Genomic DNA, 21,875 nt, shown 5'->3' on the forward strand with positions numbered 1-21,875 from the left:
ATTCAATGCTTTCACCATCTTCATTCATCCATGCATGAACTATCCATCCATGTATGAATTATTTCTTTACTAACTAGTTCTCTTGAGGTCACTAGGTTTCCATATACACTTCTGATTTCCTTACATTCCAAAGCATTAAAAGATAGTGTTTCAACTTAATAAAATTAAAGGTTTTTCCTTTGGAAAAGAAATATTAAAATGTTTATGATCCTTGCTTATATTGAAAGTTTTCTTGTATACCAGTATATCTCATGTACGATGAATAGTAGTTATCCATGTAATATCATTCAGAAATTATATCAAGTGTATCTTCAATATTCTGAGTAACACGCTACTGCTGAAAATATAGTCTGGTATTTACAGTAATTGCTTTCCACAATATTTATGTCAAAAGGATGTATTTATTCTTCAATGAGCACAAATTCACTATTTCCCACCATCCAATGTGTCCTGTATGGGTATTAGTCCCGCTAGAGTAGTTCTAGTCAATCTCCTATTGTTAGAGAAAAGAAACGCTTTATAGAAATGGTAAGTATTTCAATTTCCAACAATCTGAACGCTGGTACATTTGCACGAAAATGACACAGCATCAATTCTGGCATTCCAGATTTAAATTCACATTTACACAATCCTTTTATTTAGATGTTTAGAACTCAATTTCAACACATGTACATCGATCAATGAATGAAATTAAGGTTAAATACGAGACAATACCTATCGGCGACAATTCATTCTTCAGAGCGAGGCTCTGTACATCTTTGACTGGATCTTTTAAAAACGATCTTACCTGACAGTACATGTATCCTTTTCTTATGAATTATAATTTCATTGCTTAAACGAATTTTTTATGATATTATGTATATAGTTATTTAACCTTTAGCCAGACCCAGAGGCATTCTCAAGCAGTATAAATCAACAGTTCGATGATGACACATTGTAATCAGCTTTTCGTGATCAGCAGACGTCTCTTTGACAAAACCACAGTGGAATTTATTGCAATGAATGTTGGTACTTCGAAATACCTGCATTGGCACGATAGAGAATTCTAACTACTACGGGCGTGAGCGCTAAGCATAGGTCTAAATTACTGGTACTTCAACTACAGCTAATGACGTCTCAATATGTGTAAAAAAAAAGTTCTCGACGTGACGTAAAACACAAAACAGACGAGTTTTGGGGTTTAATAATTACTTTACTCCATCACTATCAATTTCTACGTTGTGTGCTATTTACTTGAGTAAGACGTTGATAAACAAAAATTGAGTTTTATGAAAATTAATTTTTAAAACAACACACTACACAGGAACTGGTGTGCAGCCTTTTGACATCATCCACTAATTCCTTCCATTCGATGCAATCTTTACACTCAATCCACGTCCGAGGCCCTTTTGGAGCGTCGGTCCTCTTCTCTAGAATGATTGGTGTGTTTATGAATTTTTGGGAGAAATTCGAAGGTGTAATGAACCCAAGATAGTTTGGGGACGAGGGACAGTCCATCGGACAACGCAAGTACACTTGCTGTTCTTCTACCGAGGTTTATACATTCACAGTAAATTGTGTATTCAGCTGTTGAGGCACAGAGACATTTATGTATCATAACCTTCATATCCATAAAATTATATTCTAAATTGAAAACAAAAAATACGTTCCGTTATCATGCAATAAATCGTTTGTAATACTTGGAAATCATGTTTTAACTTTAAAAGGTTATTTGAATAAAAGCAGTCAGACTGAGATGCAGTAATGTCGCATATGGTGCAAATATTTGAATGTCTGTTGAAGCGTTTGATGAAGCTTTTACTTTGGTATGTGACTGTACCTTCAGAAATTTCCATTAGACGTTTATAGTAAGATTTTCTTCGTCTGAGACAGCCGCTACCACGCAGTATCGAATGGATTTACATCTAAAACAAACATCAGATCTGGGGAAGGCGATATTAATGTAAGGAAGACATAAATTGTCGACAGCCCCACATTTCTCTCATATTTTGCTCTACGGATATGGTTACGATGATTCACAATATGGCAGCGTAACCACTAGCCATGCAGTAGTAAAAAACAATACATGTTGTGTATGAGTATGCACTGTTCACACGTCACATTGTTATTTAGTTACTGAGTAAGATAATAAACGTTTACAAATACATGTACATGTATACAACTATTTAAACGATTGCTTGAACACGCATATTTTTTAACAATTTATAGAACTTTGCCAATATGATCATTTAAAAACATAACTTTTGACAGATCTACCCCTCACAGACAAAATTGCATCTTGTGAAAAATCATGTATCCATGAGTATGAAGCAGAAGAGGACGACTCTGTGGTGTCTTTTTTATCGAGTTCACAGGGATATATAGGATCACCATATGAATGAAAGTTATTATTGTTAATAGATAAAACGTCGACATATCTGAATGTTACAGTGAAGGCCTCAGCAAGAGATTTTTTCTTCTCACGTAGAAGTTTTTCAATAAATTCTGCTTCACAAGAATATAAAAACAAGTCAGCTAACAAAGGAGCACAATTCATGCCCATGGAAATTTCAACAGACTGTTGGAAGATCTGATCTTCAAAGAGTACGAAGAAGAGGAACTCCAGTATATTTTTATTTCAATTTCAGATTAGCTGTGCGTAGAATCAGAGTGATGTTTAACAAAGTAATTTTTGGATGACTGATCACTAGATACATGCATGAATATTTCTCTTTTCCATTTTGGTTGACGAAGTTACTATCTATGATGTCAAAAACTCTAGCATTTAATTCATCGTGAGAAATGGTCGTGTAAAGTGTTGAAACGTCATACATTTTTATGGTGTTGATTTGAGAAAAACTTTCAGATTTCAAATTTACGAAAAGTTCTTTAGAAGCATTTAGAATCCACATTTGATTTACATCACTTCTGGCATATGTAGTGGCACAGGACGTTTCAAGTTTCTCCATCACAGCTGTTCATATTTTCGTGAGGCGCAAAGATGTATGGATGCTTGGTAGAACATTTACTGGATTCTGCAATGTATCTTTGTTTGCAAAGATTTGTGTCTAAGACTGATGCATGGTTTGAAAAAATTCATTTTTGAAAGTGCAGTTGGAGTACAAGTACGGTTACCAAAAGTGGAATTAATTCCAAGTTCGTTTAAAATACATTCGTAATATAATGAGCCTTACTAACAAAGACAATGTTGTTACAAGCTTTGTCAGGTGGAACCAAAACACATTCCTCATATAACCTATCTAAGTCTTCTATCACTTCTGGTTTACTAAACACAGAAGGATAGATGATACGTACGTTTGTTTTGATGTGTCTAACGCGGACTTTTGATATTCCTGAATTCCTGAATATTCATAAATATTCACGAATTATTATAAGAAAATAAAAGATGTAATGAACCCGAGACAGTTAGTTTACTTGCTGTTCTCTCTACCGAGGTTTATAGATTCACCATAAACTGCGTCTTCAGCTGTTGAGGTACAGAAACATTTATGCATCCAAACGTCATATCCAGAAGATTATATTTTAAATTAAGCAAATACATTCTATCATCATGCAATATATCGCTTGCAATACTTGGAAATCGCTTTTCAAGTTAGAAAACCTCATTTGAATAAAAGACATTCAGACTGAAATGGTGTAAAGTCACATCGTGTGGTAATTTGAATGTCTGTTGAAGCTCTTTACTTTGGTATAAGATTGTACCTTCAGAAATTCCCGTTAGACGTTTTCAGTAAATTTTTCCTCCTCTGAGACAACGGCCACCACACAGTCGAATGGAGCTAATTTTAAAACAAATACCAGATCTGGCGAAGACGATTTAATGTAGGGAAGACATAAATTGTTGACAGTCCAAACCTGCAGGTTTAAAAAGATATGTTTTAAGTTTGTTTTTATCAACAGCTAATGAATCTTCGATACGAGGATCCAATGGTAGGCACATTCAAATACATGTAGCAGTGTGTGATTGTATACTGTTCAGACTCACATTTTCATTTAGTTTCTGAGTAAAATATTAAACGTTTATATACCATACATGTATACAACTATTAAAGAGATAATACAATCTTAAATACACTTTTTAAAAAAAAGATTGTAGATCTTTACCAATATATTCATTTAAAAACATGATTTTGACAGATTTACACTTCACAGACAAAATTGTATTTTTTGAAAAATCATATTTTTTCGAGAATGCTGACAAAAGAACTGGGGTTTGGGCTGTATATTTGACAAAGGGTACTGTAGGTAGTGGTGATAAATATTAATCACTGTATCGGAAAATTACATGCAAAAATGAAAGGCCCTGTTTCGGTTTTCAACCATTGTTGACATATCACCTGGGAACTGCGCCGTTAAGTTTCATGTGCTTTACTGAATTCTTGACATGCATCACACCGATATCATTCACAACTTTACATACTACTCCTACGAGTAAGAATCCTACGGTCCCTATTGATAACATTTATTTCACGTTATTTTTAAATGCAAAGTTATTTATCTTTACATGAAAACAAGATTTATTTAGTGACCCCCAATTTTTCTCGGATTTTGACGTCTGGACAAAATATTTAGTCTTGTCCACAATACTAACCAACTGCTTCCCCACCCCGCCTCCCTTTGAAGAACGATGCTACGTGCCTTTATTATAAATCGTGAGCATTCTATAAATAGATTGATGTATATTTCTTAAGCTGAAAACGAATTGTTTGATATTGATTGTGTACATGTAATTTACACACATTTGTTATTTCTTTAAATGGCAATATCAATTTGTGTTTAATCATGAAAAGTACATCAAATATTTGCATCCTTAAGGTGAAAGGTGAAGATAACAAACAGTGATCATACTCATAACTTCCATAAGCAATACAAAATAGACAGTTGGGCAAACACGGACCCCTGGATATACTGGAGGTGGAATCGGGTGCCTAGGAGGAGTAAGCCTGACCTTGTCGACGAGTATGTCTTAGACATAAAAGTTTAACAAAATAATTTGTAACTGTATGATCATTATTTGACCTGAAATGTTTGTCTCAAATTACATTGAAATGCTGAATTATTAAAAATTTAATTTTACAGGTCCATAGAACATATCAGTATGTTTGGATGATAGAGCAATTTTATTAATTCATTATATTCATCATCAATAAAATACTATGGTAAACTGTATAAATTATATTTGATTTAATATTAAGCTTAAGATGCATCAATATTAGAAACAATATGTATTAATATATATATATATATATATATATATATATATATATATATATATATATATGGACTGTGTTCCAACAACACCCGATACCTCAGAGTGTCGGATCCACAACATGGATACAAGGTCAAATACAAAAAATTATACAAAGCACTAAAATGACCAACGACACGAACAACGAGATTGTCAAATTTTCGGGACGCCCCGTCCCTTCTTCAGGACAAACGAAAAGAAAAGGAAGAAAAGGCTTGCCAATCAATGTTAAAAGTGGAGCGAATTAGGACATGCCTTATTCGTCCAAAGAGCTGATCCAAATTGATTGACAAGCCTAAAGACCAAAAACATGTAGTCTGCGTTGTAAATACGTTTGTAGATTAGTGTAGTTGTAGTGCTAGATGTATTTATATGTAGTTTTTGTTATTATGTTCTGTTGATATTGACCACATTATGTAATTCTTTTCGTTTGTCCTGAAGAAGGGAAATTTGACGATCTCGTTCGTGTCGTTGGTCATTTTAGTGCTTTATATATATATATATATATATATATATATATATATATATATATTAAAAAATTGAAAAACATGCTTTATTAGGACGGATGGAACATTTTTGTAACTTTACTGAGATTAGATCAAAATATGAATAACTAGAACTGCATATTGATGACGGTTAATTTTTTCAAATACACTTGCGACATTGAAGTCATCAATAAATTTCGAAAGTATAATGAGGTTGAAATTTAAACTTTAATTCATGAAAGCTTTAAACAACATCTATATTTCATGAAAAATGCTGCGGAGTTCTGCAGATTTCGATTTATAATTGTTGAGTTAATATTGTATGGCGTGGTGAAATTTTTGCCAGTCAATTAAGTACAGTTTGATTTGAAATAAATGGTTTTTATTTCTAAAATTTCATCATTTTAACAGTACTTTTCAAATAACTAAATATCTCTTTTAATTAGCTTTTAAGAAACCCCCTATTGATGCATTGAAGGTTTGTCTTTGATTAACTTTTAAGAAACCCCCTATTGATGTAGTAAAGGTATATCTTTGCCATAAATCGATTTGTGAGAATCATCCATAAGCCCACTTATCAATAAATATAGCATTAGTGTTTTCCAACAGGATAAATAGAAATTTGTTCAGTGAATGTGAAAGATGGGAATTGTTCTAAAATGAATAGTCTTATACATGCATTTATCGCACACATTTTTCCATTTTAAAGTCAAAATAATTCACGAAGAAAAATCAGTTGATCCGCCATTTACTGCAAATGAAATGCGTCAGACTATGATGATGACAGGTGCATTACGATTAATTTCTTAACTTATATATCAAGGCGTCAGATTAAATTAACGACAAAAGAGTTCAATGTTAAGTTTTGTATAGTGCTATACTTCCGTGCGTTTTAGAAGCCTTAATAGTTTTTAGTTCATGGTATTTTGAAAGAGTTGTGATATTTTGTTGTGTATGTCTGATGTGAAAATACACATTCCTGTAAAGATTACTGCACGCCTTCTTACTGGAATTTAAACTATACTGCGTATCACACAAAATCAATTATGCGTTCATTGAAGACGACTATTTATAAAACGAAAGCGATGCGAGAAAAGACTGGTATTGATAAATGTACACTGCAGAGAAGACATCCTTTCGATAGAAATCTTGTCTATACCTAATTAATACATCGAGATAATTTTTTATGGGAAGGACGCTCGGTGATTTGTCTGGTCAACATGCTGTATTCCGACATGTTAATTGTATTAATTAGCATGTTAGTCCTGATACTTCCAGCTTCAGGTATATATCTATATATTTTCTACTTTTTCATGCAATATTTCATCTCAAAGTTTTACATCTGAATCTTTGATAAACATAATATAAGATATTGGAGGGTTTTTTTCTGAAAAGTTATTACGATCTTCCATGTACTGTGTACTACATATGTCTCCTCGGTTATTTCTGTACCAACCCTTCTAAGTCTGTTGCTATGTGAAAAACATAGAAAGATTGTTCACAGCCATACGTTACGATATCAGACACAAGGTTTGGACTTCGGAACGGTCGTTGTAGCTCAGTGGTAGAGTTTTGCCTTGCAACCGCGATGTCGTGAGTTACAGCGACGCTCCTGCCATGGGTTACATTGCTCCTTCGCCAAACGCTCAGTATTTGGAAGAGAACCATGGGTCGTTCGAATATGACCATAAAAACAGAGGTTCCGTGTCGCGACAGCTGTTGGCATGATAAAGACCACTAACTTCTACGGTCCTGAGCGCTAGGCATAGGTGTAAATTTGTGGTACTTCACCTATTGACGTCTCAAAACAAATATAGCTAATGTACTTTACCGCCATTAATTTCCGCGTTGTGTGCTATTTACTAGAGTAAAACTTTAATAAACCAAAAATTGAGTGTTTATGAAAATTAATCTTTAAATTAACACACCATACAGTAGCTGCAATAATGTAGCCCTCTCCGATTGGGGGGGGGGGACTTCATAGGATCCCCGTAATGGTGTAAAAGCGGGAATGATTCACCTCCACAGCGTTTTCGATCATTCTAAAGATTTACGGACTTTCTTTATGACAATAAAATGATATTCTAAATTTCTTAGTCAATATATAAATTTACAACCTGCAACATATCATTTGTGAGGCTTTATTCTATCGTTTTTGACAATTTCGATATGTTCCAATTTCTTGATTCCTATTTGTGCACCATGCATGATGTATCAAAGTTTCAACTTCCGATTGTCAAGTAATTTGCATATGATATATAAGGTAGTGTTCACATCAATGGACGAGTACAGGGGGAAACCGATTTCGTCTGTATTGAAAAGGTTAAGATTTGATATCAAGTTAAAAAACGAACAACAGAGTGCATTTACTTCAGCCATCAAATGATTTTCCTTTCTTTGTCGGATTGGCTCGAATAACTACATTTTCGCGCTGATTATCAATGGTTAGGTTTTTCAGTAGATCCACATACGAGATCTTACGATAACAAGTATGGCGGATCAGATGAAGAATTCTGCATGTTGTACATGATATTTAATGAAAAACACCTTTATCAGAAATGCCAAAGCACAGACTTGGTGTTATTTTTTTTTATTTAAACAACATTGGTGATAAATACACATAATTTATTACAGGTTATTCATAAAAATAGTTTGCACTATTACGAAGACACTATGGAATTGTAGCCCTATTCTGAAAACGTCAGAATAAAAAAAATCAGAGAAGGCTACATTATTGCAGCCAACCATACAGTTATTTGTTTGTACCCTTTTAACCTCATGCACATGCTCACATACGACGAATAATTGCAGATATTCCATGCAATCTTTACACTCGATCCATGTCCGAGAGGGGCAGCCCATCGGACAGAGCAGGAGTACTTGTTGTTCTCTCTAGCGAGGTTAATACACTCACAGTAACGTGCGTGTTCAGCTGCTGCGGTACAGAAACATTTATGTATCTAAAACTTCAAATCCATCAGATTACATCTTTAGATGAAAAAAATCACTTCCAGTTATCATGCAATATATCGCTTGTAATACTTGAAAATCGTTTTTAGGTTAAAAAATAATTTGAATTAAAAGCATTCCGACTGAAATGGATTTACATTTAAAACAACATCAGATCTGGGGGAGGCGATCTTAATATACGGATGACATAAATTGTTGACAGCCCCTCTCCTCTCATATTTACCTCTATGGATATAATTACAATGTTTTGCAATATGGCAGCGTAACCAACAGTTCCGTATTTACTATCAGTATGTTTAGATGATACATTGGTTCTATAAATTCGTTCTTACGTATGCTACAAGTATACATGACTGTACATAGATCTATGTGAGATAAATCAAACATCAATGATCGTTATCTTCACCTTTCATGGCAACATGTATAAATGTATATTTAATCTAAAATCTAAATTAAAGATACATCAATACTAGAATCAATATGCATTGAGGAAGTTCGCACCTGAGATTTAGAGCAATGTCAATTTTGGAGGAAATGTATTTTTCTTTTCTATATTGAAGGAGAATTGGGAAATTAAATACAGAAACTGAGGTCACTATGTTTGCTATTAAGCTACAGTGTTCTAAACGTGACCTTTTTTGCACTTAAAATTGACACAAGATTTATTCAATTAGATTTGATTCGTTTGTTGGTGACAACAGAACATAAGCAACACAAACTAATCATTATATAAGATAGATGCATAATCATGTCTTCTAATAATACGGATAAAAAAGTTTAATACTAGCAACGGAAATAATGAATAACAACCGATTTGCATTTGATATACGAAACAATTCAATATATCAAATTTGGGGGGTTAAGGTAGCTCACTACATTAAAGCATATTCTCTTTATGACACTTCGTCACAAGATGGCGATTTAAATGATTTGCAAAATCATTTGTATCGATCGATTCGTTTGTCTATCATAGTAGCTAAGTGGTTAAAGCATTGGGCTGGTGAACCGCAGATTTCGAGTTCAAATCCACCAGAGTCTTTTGTTCATATGTGTTGAAAAATGTTTTTAAAAATCATGTTTTTATCCAAAGGTGCATATTTTCTGCCGTTTTGGCATATATACTTATTATATATCGTCATATCTTTTATGATCAAATCAATTCGTACTGATTTGAGAAACTATTTCTAGGTGTAGTGAGCCACCTGAAACGGACATATTAGGAGTAATGTCAATTTCTAAATTTCACATAATTTTCAAGGTCTTGTCTTAGTTTGAAATGGAACTAAAACAGTGGAGGTTAGAGATCAGATTTTTAATATTGATGGCAAAAATATTTAATTTTTATACAAAATTTCTAGTAAATTAATTTAGACTATATTAAGAGTCGGTCTTCTGCTTGGAAAAATATATCAACAAAAGTAGTAAATTACAGCATTTGAAATAATTCCAAGTCTTAACTACATGTATCATAAAGCTGAAGTACACGTATAGGAGTATAGAAATAGAAGATATATTGGATGAAATAGAAACTGTCATACCATGCAGATTTAGAACTTTTTGATCAATCAATCAGTTCAGTAATATATGTGTAATATGTTTACACTAATGGGATCAGTATTGAACTAACTTCCATAAGATGATAAAAACAATATTGTTATGACTCAATAAACACACATTTGAGAGGTGTTTATCATTTTCGTTTTACAACCTATAAGAATTTACTAAACTGTGCTATCATTTTTACCCATTCAAGGAAATTAATGACATATAATATCTAACTAAAATTCTTCTCAGGCACATATAGAATATGGTAGAACTGTTATGTGATTGTTTATATAATTAATTGTTCTTTGTTGTTGTTTTGTTTACGTTACCGCGGTTTTAATGTTTCAAATTCAGGAAGTTTGACGTCGTTTTCTGTGAAACGGCAAACGATTAGGGCCCTTTTCTCATGAAGCCAGTCAATTATTTTTCTTTTTTGATTAAGCGAGGTACATTGATTTTTTCATTATGATTGGACAGGAATACAGAAGAAATAAATTGTTCTATAAAAACAGCTGTTAAGATTCCGGAGGCTATGAGCACTAGAGATATATCTTTATAAAAATATTACAACCTATATACAGTGTTATGAGTTATGTAGACACTGTAAGGGGTAATACGGAAATATATGGGGTCCTTGAAAAAAAATCATATTGGGCAACGCGGGTATATTAAGGCAGGTCATGCTTCATTTATGCAGGCAAACTGCATATTTTTTTTTAAATTCTGTCTTGCACAAAGAAAGGGAGCTACTAACTCTTACAAACTATTTTGGTTGTTTACATGAGAACATTTTGTATCATAACAGCATGACAAACATGCGCTTTCGTATGACGTCATTACATGACTGTTATAAATAATGACTGTAAAACACCCATAGTATATCAGAATTACTGATAGAATCCTAACACTTTCAATAAGAAATAATTATTGAACATTTAAACACGAAACCATCTAGCATCTAGCCCATGTTTTACATTTTGCACTGATGCTATGCAGTTTTCTTTAAAAGTTTTCTTAACAGACGATTATATCAGTAATTGTCGTGTACATTAGTTTATGACCTTTCACACGGTGTATAAAAAGTATCTAAAAGTATGCGGCCTAATGTGCTACTTTTGCAGTTTTATTTCAGTGTGTGACAGAGGAAAATCGGATCGACATACTGAATGGAATGTTTTCCCCGTTAAACAAAATTGTCAATGAATGATATCAACATACCTTCTTAATATCAATAAATTATCAGTGTTTCACATATATATTCCATATATCCCATGTCATATATTTCAAATACTCCACATCTTGTCGATATTTGCATGGCACATATAAACAAATTTCCTTGCATGTGTCAACGTCACTCGAGGTATAGTCAATGACGTCATCAGTTTAAATTACACAACAGCAGTAAAGCATTTCGAATTTCGTTGGATCTTAGTAGCTGCATGGTTTATTTTATGTATAAATAAAACTTGAATAAACAATAAAATCGGAATTCAATATATACTTAGTGATATACTTATTTCAATTATGAAGTCACATTGTTTCGCGGATTTTATCCCAGTAAAGATTTTCATCAACTGTCTTAACATACCTGCGAAGTCGTAAGTAGTAATAATATGATTATATTTATCAAATAAAAGTGATACGACAGGAGACTGGTATTGATAATTGTACAATAAAGAGAAGGCGACCTCACAATACAAGTCTTATCTATAGCTATAGCTAGTGAATTTTGTGATTAACATTCTGTGTTGCACCATGTTTATTGGTATTAATTAGCGTATTAGTCCTTATACTTCCTTCGTCTGCTATACATATATATATATATATATATATATACTTTTTCATGCAATATTTCATCTGAAACTTTTATTTCTGAATCCCTGATATACATGATACAAAAAATTGAATAGTTTTTCCAGAAAAGCTATTTCGATCTTCAATGTACTGTGTACTAAATCCATATCGTTTCTATTTATATCTACAGGAAGTGACGCACCTTGTCTCGATATGGGTGGTACCTGTCAAGAGGACAACCTATTTTGCTCCGAAAGTTACGTATCGGGGTTATGTTCCGGGGCAGCCAATAGACGATGTTGTCCAGGTATCGAAAGAACTTTATGAATTGTTATTTAGCACTGTAATGCACCATATTTACTGAATGATTTTGTGTACATGCAGTAGTTCAAATAACCCCTGCTTTTAGTGATTGTCATAAATTTACAGCACCTTATTTGGTTTCCTTTTTTGGCGATGGTCCTAAATAAACTACCCCGTGGCAAAAAAGTGGGCTATATATTTTGACAGGCGTGATTGTGACTGAATCTTACCTACTCTGTTATTTCCGCAACAGCAAAAATAATCGACACCTTCACAGTCGGTTATCATGTGAACAAAAATAGAACTATGACGTCACAGCCATACGTTACGACAAAAAATACTAGCTTTAGCGGTTAAAACAAATGAAGCTGAGATATCATTCATAGTCAAGTTACTCTACCACTATCAATTTCCATGTTGTATGATATTTACTAGAGTAAGACTGATAAACCAAAAAATTAAGTTTTATGAAAATTAATCTTTAAAACGACACACTACACAGGGAAATGTTTCTAGCCTTTTAACCTCATCCACATTCATGCATACAACGAATAATTGCATCGATTCAATCTTTACGCTCGATCCACATCCGTATTCTGTTCAGCTTTGATCATCTTGTCTAGAGTGATGGGTGTCTGTAAGGTAAGAATAACGAACAGAGTTCAATCTTATAAATCCTATAAGCAATATAAAATAGAGAATTGGGCAAACACGGACCCCTGGATATACTAGGGGTGGGATCAAGTGCCTAGAGTAAGCATCCTCTGTCGACCAGACACCCCGGCTGTGAGCTCCATATCTTCATCAGGTAAACGGAGTTATCCGTAGTCAAAATCAGTGTACCTTGAACAGCCCGGCTAACAATCGGTATGACAAACGCCAGACAGCATTTAACCCAATGATACTTTGTATTGGCACACTAGATCGCTTTAACAACCCTACACTTTGCGAAATGCTGACTTTAAAGAAGACTGTTGAAACTCCTGCGCCATCAACTTGTTTGTCAGTACCCAGCCTCGATTTAAAAACTTTAATCACTTCAGGTTTACTAAACATAGAAGGATAGATGGTACGTACGTTTCCTTTGATGTATCTATGGCAGAATTTTGATATTCCTGAAGTCATGAATATTCATGAATCATTGTGAGAAAATAAAAGGTGTAATGAACCCGTTGGTTTGAGGACGAGGGACAGTCCATCGGACGGCGCGCAAGTATACTTGATGTTCTCTGTAGCGAGCTTTACACATGCGCAGTAAACTGTATGTTCATCTGTTAAGGCACAGAGGCATTTATGTATCAATATATTCCGTTTCCTTGCAATATATTGCTTGTGATACTTGGAAATCGCTTTTCAACTTAAAAAACGTCATTTGAATAAATAGCATCCAGACTGAAATGGAGTAAAGTTATATGATGTGGTAATTTGAATGTCTGTTGAAGCGTTTGATGAAGTTTTTACTTTGGTATGTGACTGTACCTTCATAAATTCCCATTAGACGTTTTTAGTAAGTGTTTCCTCCTCTGAGACAGCCGCAACTACGCAACATCGAATGTATTTACATAAAAAAAACCATCAGATCTTGGGAAGGCGATTTTAATGTAAGGAAGACATAAGTGGTTGACAGTCCCACCCTTCTCTCATATTTTGCTCTACATATATAGTTACAATATATTACAACATGACACCGTAGCCAGTAGCCATGCAGTAGTGAAAAGCAATACATGTTGTAGTTCTGTTTGATTGTGTACTGTTCTCATGTTTATTTAGTTTCTGAGTAAAATCTCAAACGTTTATATACCATACATGTGTACAGCTATTTAAGACATTGCTTAAATTATCACACTTCTTTTAAATTTTGTAGAATTTTACCAATATAATAATTAAAAACATGATTTTGACAGATCTACTCCTCACATACAGAATTGTATCGTGTGAAAAATCATGATTATCTTATCGAGAATGCTGACGAAAGAACAAGGGTTTTGGGCTGTATATTTGACAAAGGTACTGCAGGTAGTGACAATCCATATTCTTCACTGAATCGGAAAATGACGTGTGAAAATGAAAGGACGTGTTTCGTTTTTTAACGTTAGTTACCATATGACCTGGAAACTTGGCCGTTAGGTTTTATGTATGGTACCAAATTCTTCAAATACTTCAAACCAATATCATGCACAAACTTAACATACTACTCCTACAAGTAAGAATCCTACGCTCCTTATTGATAACATTTATTTCATGTTATTTTTACATGCAAAGTTTTCATCTGTACATGAAAACAAGATCTACTTAGTGACCCCCAATTTTTCTCCGATATTGAAGTTTGGGCAAAACATTTTGGCTTGTCCACAATACCAATCAACTTCTTCTGCCACCCCACCTCCCTTTGAAAAACGATGCTACATGTACGTGCCTTTATGGCAAATCGTAAGCATTTAAAAAAATTGACGAATCTGTCTTATTCTAAGCTGAAATTATTTGATATCTATCAAGGCTATATGTAATATGTCACATTTTTATTGCTATGATGGCGATATAAATTTGTGTTTAATCGTTGAAAGTGCATTTGATATTTCATTCTTTGGGTATTAGACATGACACTTCCACAAAATCATTAGTAACTGTATTATCCTTATTTGACCTAAAATGTGTTTCAAATTGAATTAAAATGCTGAATTATTAGAAATCTAATTTTACAGTTCAATATATCATATCAGTATGTTTGGATAATAGATTCTATTCTATTAAATCGATCTTACATATATGTAAGTTGCAGAAGTATCCATGACTGTATATAGATCTATACATGTAAGATCAGTAAAATACTCTGGTAACATGTATAAATGTATATTTAATCTAAAATTAAGTTGAAGATGCATCAATACATCAAACAGTATGAATTACGATGCTTTAAAATATCGGTATGACTTATAAGATATACACACATTTGAGTGTTGGATAGCATTTTCATTTGAAAACTTATAAGACTTTACAAAACTATGCTATTATTTGACCCACTCAAGGAAATTAATGACGTGTAATATCTAACTAAACTTCTTCTCAGGCACACATAGATTCTATGTTGGAAATGCCATGTAATTATCTATGTAATCAATGCATCGAGGATATAAGCAAATACAACCTACATACTAAGTTTCGTTTTGTTTTTTATGTTCACGCAATTTCGACGTTCAAATCCAAGAACTATGAAGTCGTTTACTATGAATTGTGACGTCGAAAGATAAGAGCCCTTTTCTCACGATGGCAATCAATTCTTTTTCTTTCTTTTTATTGTGTAAACGAGGTACATTGATTATATCATTATCACTGGAAAGGAGTTCAGAAGAAACAAATTGTTCTATAAAAACAGCTTTCAAACATCTCCAAGGCTATGAGCACTAAAAATTTATCTTTTTAAAAATATCACAACCTATATCTCTGTGTGTGTGTGTGTGTGTGTGTGTGTGTGTGTTATCATATAAAATCAATCATGTGTGTATGGAAGACGACTCTTTATCAAATGAAAGCGACACGAGAAGAGACCGCTATTGATAATTGAGAGAAGACAAACTCACAATACAATTCTTATCTATAACAAGTTATTTTACTGGTTAACATTATGTATTGAACCATGTTTAGTGTATCAATTATTGTTAGTCCTTATTCTTTCAGCTTTTGGTATATATCTATAGATGTTTACCTTTTCATGCAATATTTTATCCAAAACTTTCATATCTGAATCTCTGATATACATAGTACAAAATATTTTCCCCATACAGTAATTGCCATCTTCCATGTACTGTTTACTACATCCGTGTCGTTTCTATTTATATCTACAGGAAATGACGCACCATGTCTCAATATCGGTGGTACCTGTCAAGATGACAATCTATATTGTTCCGGAAGTTACGAATCGGGGTTATGTTCCGGGGGAGCCAATAGACGATGTTGTTCAGGTATCGTAAGAACTTTATGATATTGACATTCAGGGCTGTAATGCACCATATTTACCGTATGATTTTGTGTACATTTAGTAGTTCAAATAACGCCTGCTTTTAGTGAATTTCATACAGCGCCTCATATTTATTCTTCGTTATTGGCGTTGGTACTAGAATAATTACGCCGTGGCCAATATTGGGTTATATGTTTTGAATGGTTATAATTTAATATCCCCTACTGGGTTATTTCCGTAACAGCAACTAAACTGACATCTTCATATTATGTTGCTATGTGCACAAAAATAGAAATATGACAATGAAGCCAATGGTTATGATATGAAACACGAGCTTTGGGGTTCGAACCGATCGCTGTAGCTTAGTGGTAGAGCGAAGGCGTAATGAACCCGAGATAGTTTAGGGACGAGGGACAGTCCATCGGAAGTATACGTGTTGTTCTTTCTACCGAGATTTATACATTCATAGTAAATTGTGTATTCAGCGGTTGAGGCACAGAAACATTTATGTATCTCAACCTTCATATCCTTAAAATCATATTCTAAATTGAAAACAAAAAATACGTTCCGTTATCATGCAATAAATCATTTGTAATACTTTAAAATAATTTATTAACCTTAAAAAGTCATTTGAAGAAAAGCAGTCAGACTGAAATGCAGTAAAGTCACATATGGTGTGGTAATTTGAATGTCTGTTGAAGCGTTTGAAGAAATTTTTACTTTGGTATGTGACTGTACCTTAAGAAATTCTCATTAGACTTTTTTAGTAAGCGTTTCCCCCTCTGAGAAAGCTGTCATCACGCAATATTGAATGGATTTACATTTAAAATAAACATTAGATCTGGGGAAGGCGATTTTAATGTAAGGAAGACATAGATTGTTGACAGCCCCATCTTTCTGTCATATTTTGCTCTATGCATATAACTGCAATGTTTTAAAATACGGCAGCATAACCACCCTTCAAGCCGCAGTAAAAAGCAATATAGGGGTTCCAACAGTCTCGTTTAAAATCAGCATTTCCAAATCGTTATAACGATCAAGTTTGCCAATACAACCTATGATTGGGTCAAATGCTATCTGACGTGTTGTTAGGCCGTTCTTGACACATTGATTTTGACTACGTATAACTCCGTTTACCTGATGAAGATATAGGGTTCATGGTAGGTGTGACCGGTCGACAGGGGATGCTTACTCCTTCTAGGCACCTGATCCCACCTCTGGTATATCCAGGGGTCCGTGTTTTCCCAACTCTCTATTTTGTAATGCTTATAGGAGTTATGAGATTGATCACTGTTCCTTATCTTCACCTTTATAGGAGTTATGGGATTGATCACTGTTCGTTATCTTCACCGTTATAGGCGTTATGAGATTGATCACTGTTCCTTATCTTCACCTTTATAGGAGTTATGAGATTGATCACTGTTCCTTATCTTCACCTTTATAAGAGTTATGAGATTGATCACTGTTCGTTATATTCACCTTTATAAGAGTTATGAGATTGATCACTGTTCGTTATCTTCACCTTTATAGGAGTTATGAGATTGATCACTGTTTGTTATCTTCACCTATTATGTAGCGGTTGTGTATGGTTCTGTATTGTACACTCTTCTCATGTTTATTAAGTTTTTGAGTAAAATGAGAAATGTTTACAAATACATGTATACAACTTTTTAAAGAAATTGTTTGAATAATCACTTTTCAAATTTTGTACAGCTTTACCACTATAATCATTAAAAACATGTCTTATGACAGATTTACCCATCACAGAAAAAATTGTATCTTGTGAAAAATCATATCTTTTCGAGAATGCTGGCAAAAAAAAAAAATGGGGTTTGGGCATGTATATATACATGACAATACATAGGTCTATATATGCGAGATAAATCAAATGCTATAATAACGTATAAATGTATATTTAATCTAAAATTCAATTAAAGTTACGTGAATACTAGAAACAATATGCATTAAGATGATTAAAACATATCCTTTGACTCAATATACACACCCATTTGAATGGTGTATGTCATTTTCATTTGAAAACCTATAAGAATTTACAAGAATGTACAATTATTAGTATTCTAGGAAATTAATGACATGCAATATCTATTAGAATTATTACTACCTATTCAAGGAAATTAATGACATGCAATATCTATTAGAATTCTTCTCAGACATATATGGATTCTAAGTTTGTCATGTGATTATTCATATAAAAATTCACCGAGGATATAAGCAAATACAACCTACAAACTAAGTTGTTGGTTGTTTTTTTTACGTTCCCGCGATTTCGACGTTTAATATTCAAGAACGTTGAGGTCGTTTTCTGTTAATCGTGACGTCTAAAGATAAGATCCCCTTTCTCATGATGGCAGTCAATTATTTTTCATTTTTTGTGTAAAAGGGATGTCTTTATTATTTCATTAAACTAGACAGGCTGTGGGAATTAGAGATATATTACAACATATAAATGTGTGTGTTTTTATTTTATCATACTATTAATCATGAGTGCATCAAAGATGATTCTTTACAAAATGAAAGCGATGTCGTATCTATAGCTAGTGATTTTTCTGGTTAACATTCTGTATTTCACCATGTTTATTGTGCTAATTAGCGTGTTGGTGCTATACGTCCAGTTTCAGGTATATATCTATATATATTTTACTTGTTTCTACAATATTGCATCTGAAACTTTTATTTCTGAATCTCTGATAAATATAATACAAATGTTCGAGTTTTTCCAGAAAAGTTACAGCGATCTTTCTTAGATTGTGTACTACATCCGTGTCGTTTCTATTTATATCTACAGGAAATGACGCACCATGTCTCAATATCGGTGGTACCTGTCAAGAGGACAATCTATATTGTTCCGGAAGTTACGAATCGGGGTTATGTTCCGGGGGAGCGAATAGACGATGTTGTTCAGGTATTGTAAGAATATTTTGATATTTTCATTCAGGGCTGTAATTCACCATATTTACCGTATGATTTTGAATACATTTAGTAGTTCAACTAACGCCTGCTTTTAGTGATTTTCATACAGTGCTTCATTTTATTTTTTTATTGTTTTATTTTTTTTCTTGTCTAGAGATGGTGCTAGGAAAGATACCCCGTGGCAAAAAATGGTTTATCTATTTTGACAGGCTTGGTTTATGACTCAATCTTACAGTCCCTGAAACGTTATATTTTACCATTTTTTCCGTTTGCTTACCGTGCATTTACAGTTTTGTATTCTGCTCGTGTTTACCGTTCACCATGCGCTCACTGCGTGCTTTCTCCCATGGGGACCCGGGTTAGAATAGATCATCAGTACCCCTTGCTTGTCGTAGAAGGTGACTAAATGAGGCGGTCCTTCGGATGAGACCGCAAAAACCGAGGTCCCGTGTCACAGGAGGTGTGGCACGATAAAGATCCCTCCCTGCTCAGAGGCCATAAGCGTCGAGCATAGGCCTAAATTTTGCAGCCCTTCACCGGCAATGGTGACGTCTCCATATGAGTGAAATATTCTCGAGAGGGACGTTGAATAATATTCAACCAATCAATGCGTGCTTTCACCGTTCGTTCAGCGTTTAGTTTTTTGTCTTTGTATTGTCATTCGGAATACCGAAGTGAAAGGATTGATCCTGATAGAGAGGCGAAAATAAAAAAAAAGAAGAACTCCCATATACAAACGATTTCGCATAATCAAATTCGGGCAAACACACGTTTCGTAATTATCATTATTATGAACTTAATGTTAGACAAGTCAATTCCTCCATTTTGAAATTGAAAAGACAACCATGCCATACTTGAATGTACATGCATGCCTAGATGTTATTTTCAATTGTTTTGACAAGGAGTTTACGCCTATATCTATAGAAGACATTGTGAATAAATGCATTCATTGCTTTCGCCAAATTTGAACCCTTTGTATCATTTATCTCTCATGCTCTTCTCTAACGTTTATGTTTCGGATTGATATACATGTAGTTTATCATGGAAAGGTCAAGAATGCTAAATATTATAGAATATGAATCCAAAAATGCATTTCCCCTACTTTTCCATGTATATATGTATCTCTACATATAATGTTATACCCATAAAATTGTCATTATGGATCGGATATTGACCTGAAAAAAATACACACGTTAACTCTGGATTCCCACCAACATTTTCAACTCGTAATTTTTAAAAAGCTTTGCAATTTTGTTAATGATATTTTTGATGCATTTAAATGCTTAATGATATGAATAAGTAACCATTTAATTTCTCAAATTACTTTACATTATAGAGTAAAATAATGATTAATCTTCATATTTCATAGGATAGCTTCATTTGCATTGATCAATTTCATAAATATTATGCACAATACTTCAATTGCACAAAGAAAGAACACGTTTGATCTTCCAGATTTATGAAATGTCGCTATAGAGTTAGAATTATGGGACTTGAATTTTTACTTTAATATCGATAAAATAAAGGAACTTTTTACGACACGCATTAACTTGAGATTACTTGAGAATATTTGCACAGAAATTAAAGCTAATGATCAGATTAGGACAAGGAAGACCTCTTTCGATTTTCACATTTATTGCTTTATCATTACGGTGGTTTAGTACTGACAATACTGAATTACAGGTCCTTACAGCGGAATGTGTTCTAACGTCAAAGTGTATTCCCGCGCCAGTTGGGGCGCCCAATCTCCAACGCAAGTTAGCACTATGAACACCCCAGTCGGTCTCTTCTTCGTCCATCACACGGAAGGACATGCCTGTCACGATTTCACTTCCTGTACAGCACAAATGCGCAATATCCAGAACTATCACATGGCTACAAGAGGTAAAGAGGTCGACAAGACAAGAGTGTATATATATATATATATATATCCAAAATTGAAATAGAGTCTCAGTAATCGGATACTAATATTTAAAAAATATGAAAAGAAAACACAGAAATCCTCCGTAAAGCTTTAGCGCTTTCATTACATCTTCAAAAGCTTTACAAAAATGTATACATAGCAGTATATATATATATATATATATATATATATATATATATATATATATATAATGGAATCTATTCAGGATGCGGCATTTTTTATTTTAACATATCGTGTATCATGAGAAAATGAAGTGGATACTTGAATGAAGTACATTAAGAATTTGCATTAACAGGAAATTCCAGAAAAAATATCAATTCATTTTAAGGCTGGTCAGACATCGGATACAGCTTCCTTGTTGGTGAGGACGGTGCTGTCTATGAAGGCCGCGGTTGGAATCACGTGGGAGCACACACCCAGGGCTACAACAGCCGGGGACTTGGCGTCGCCATCATGGGGGATTTCATGCATAGAAAACCAAATAACGCAGCCTTAAATGCGATCAAAAACCTGATACAATGCGGTATTAACCACGGTTACGTCACCTCTGGTTACAGTCTCTATGGACACCGTGATGTCGGTACCAGTGATTGTCCAGGAGATGCTCTGTATAATGAAATAACAACGTGGTCACATTACAACACCCAAGCACCACAAAAGTGATGAATGCTATGTAATGAAAGCAGTAACTGCGAAAAATATAAATATCATGAAAATCTA

The 21,875-nt window shown here is 33.8% G+C and overlaps 1 protein-coding gene across 3 annotated transcripts in view; it reads left to right on the forward strand.

Annotated features, from left to right (window-relative positions):
* The window catches only part of LOC125659583 (neurogenic locus Notch protein-like), a 63,830-nt gene extending 41,955 nt beyond the window's left edge, over nucleotides 1-21,875 (forward strand). For 2 of the 3 annotated variants that reach the window (XM_056150501.1, XM_056150503.1), the window contains 4 exons: nucleotides 16,188-16,304; nucleotides 19,107-19,223; nucleotides 20,915-21,115; nucleotides 21,484-21,875. In XM_056150501.1, the coding sequence (XP_056006476.1) occupies nucleotides 16,188-16,304; nucleotides 19,107-19,223; nucleotides 20,915-21,115; nucleotides 21,484-21,818 (770 nt within the window). In that variant the 3' untranslated portion in view covers nucleotides 21,819-21,875. The remainder of the gene's footprint in view (nucleotides 1-16,187; nucleotides 16,305-19,106; nucleotides 19,224-20,914; nucleotides 21,116-21,483) is intronic. The other variant, XM_056150502.1, reaches the window with a different exon arrangement.

The sequence above is a fragment of the Ostrea edulis genome, chromosome 9 (genome assembly GCF_947568905.1).
Source record: "Ostrea edulis chromosome 9, xbOstEdul1.1, whole genome shotgun sequence".
NCBI lineage: Eukaryota > Metazoa > Mollusca > Bivalvia > Ostreida > Ostreidae > Ostrea > Ostrea edulis.